General features: G+C 32.8%; 1 protein-coding gene across 1 annotated transcript; it reads right to left on the reverse strand.

Moving 5' to 3' along the window:
* Window positions 1–365: 365 nt before the first annotated feature.
* Window positions 366–872, reverse strand: LOC18010943. Its single transcript, XM_006393706.2, has one exon. It carries the CDS (start codon window positions 814–816, stop codon window positions 463–465), a length of 354 nt encoding a protein of 117 aa, XP_006393768.1. The 5' UTR covers window positions 817–872; the 3' UTR covers window positions 366–462.
* Between the last annotated feature and the right edge of the window lie 1,319 nt (window positions 873–2,191).

Below are 2,191 nucleotides of genomic sequence, written 5' to 3' on the forward strand. Positions count from 1 at the left end.
ATAGTTTATTTTTTAAAATTTTCTGTAACATGTTATTTCGGGATCTATTAGTTTATATGTAATAGTTCACAAACTAAAAAAATTTATACTTTATTTGTCAATTAATTTACAGAGGATGTCATATAACATCGATTACCTGGAGTTATTTTATCTATTAAAAAAAATTCTTGCAGTGTTTTTGCAAGGTTATATATATATATATATATATATTGTAATGATGAAATTAAATTAATCATGAGCTTTTAGGTAATTTCTTCGGAGATGAAATTTTTTTTTCTTGGTTCGCTTAAGTTACCCATAAACGCGTACGTATCACGATTCACCAACCCAAGTTTGACGAACCATCATCGTCCAAAGAATATACATTAAATATTTTGGATGCTTTATTTATTTCACCAAACAAATGATAATACACACAAACACAATTAGAGTATACAGGCAATTTTATGAATGACTGCTCATCTACGAACGGGTAAAGTGAGATGATCTAACTGGACCGTCCTTCCCCACTTCCTTCTCACCTTTCTTGACCAAGTCTTCGATATGAACATCATCCTCAACTGATAACACCACAGCCTCCGGTCCATGAGGTCCCTCAACTATAGATTCCTTCATCTTAAAGTGCTCATCGATACGAACGGCCTCACTTTTCTGACTGTTCTTCTTGGATTTCTTCTTAATGAGAAACCAAATGACAAATGCAAGAAATGCCAGGAACATGACGCAGCCTAGAGAGACAAAGACAACTACTACGACAGTCGTGTCATGGTCTGGATTTGGTGTTGGGCGGTTATAAGTTGCGTCCGTGGAGGCCATTGTGTTTGATGTACGTATGAGGCTGATGATGATTTATTTCTTGAGGTGTGTGTAGCTAGTTTGAGGAAGATGAAGGTTCAAGTGCCTTATTTGTAGGGAGGATTGAGAACAGTAGGGTTGCTGCTAAGTTTCTAATAACTTGACTCCCATCCTAAGGTTTTTGTTTGCATTAGAAAACACTTCTAAAATATCTAGCTTCTTGTTTTTGTCAAGCTAACCTAGAAAAAAAATTAAAGGGAGAGTAAGAGTCAAGAAAAATAGACTTATATATATATATGTATATATTAGGTGAATTTTAAGGTATAAGTGTGGTGTTTTTGTTTTTGGTTTGGTCACAACCCAAAATTTTATTGTTTTTTACCGGGCGTTTTGCTGCACTTCATCAAATCTTATTTTTACCAAAACGATAAATTTTCTTTTCAATAATATTTTGAGTGCATCGTTACTTTATATTAGCACTAAGCTTTGGTTTGGTTAATATTTTTGTTTGCTCCTCCAACTTCGTGAATCTCATTTTCTAACTTTTTCCTTCTAATTCCTATAAGCTCAATGATCTACACTACTGAGCGTCCTTGTACTTTCCTTTTCTGAATTTTAAGCCCAAATGCCTTCAATTCTTTTTCGAGAGAAATAATCTGAACTAAAACAACCTTTGACCTGATTTCAAACCATGTCACCCCTGGATCACATTATTGTCTCAAGATCACATATATCAGTATTATGCAATAGTGACTACTGTAGCACATGATCAGGCCAACGAATGCAACAACTTAGTTGCCAAACCAATTTCTGTCATATATCCACTGTCTTCCCTACATTGCTCAGCGTACTATCTTATTGGACCATAACTGCAAAAATTAGTCAATAAACAAGCCACATACGTAAAAAAAACGAATTGGAATATAATAAAATATAGTATATGATATAAGTATATTAAAAAAAAAAAAAGTATATAACACTCAAATATATATTAGGTGAATTGGAAACTTACTCTTCTTAAGCTCTTTAGGATTCAAAATATTCAATTTGAAAGTGAGTAGAAAAATGAATATGAAAACTGATCTTTTGTCCTTGAATTCCGTGAATTTCAATTGAATAGTTTGGTAGCTATTGCATGAACAATTGTGACTAAATCGCCAATAAATCAGTCGAGAAATGCAACAAATTTGTTATACCATTCGATTGCAATTGATTACGAAGTCATACCAATTTGTAACTAGCATTTAGTCATTGTATTTTCATAAAATTGGGACTATACATTCCTTCACAAATTTTTAACAAAGTTGTGACAATACATAAGGTCATAATATTGTCATACTTGTTATGATTGCTATCTTTGTCATAGTTTTAACTGCGATAGAAATTGGGTACGAAT

This window comes from Eutrema salsugineum, unplaced genomic scaffold (genome assembly GCF_000478725.1).
Source record: "Eutrema salsugineum unplaced genomic scaffold, Eutsalg1_0 scaffold_7, whole genome shotgun sequence".
Classification (NCBI taxonomy): Eukaryota; Viridiplantae; Streptophyta; class Magnoliopsida; order Brassicales; family Brassicaceae; genus Eutrema; species Eutrema salsugineum.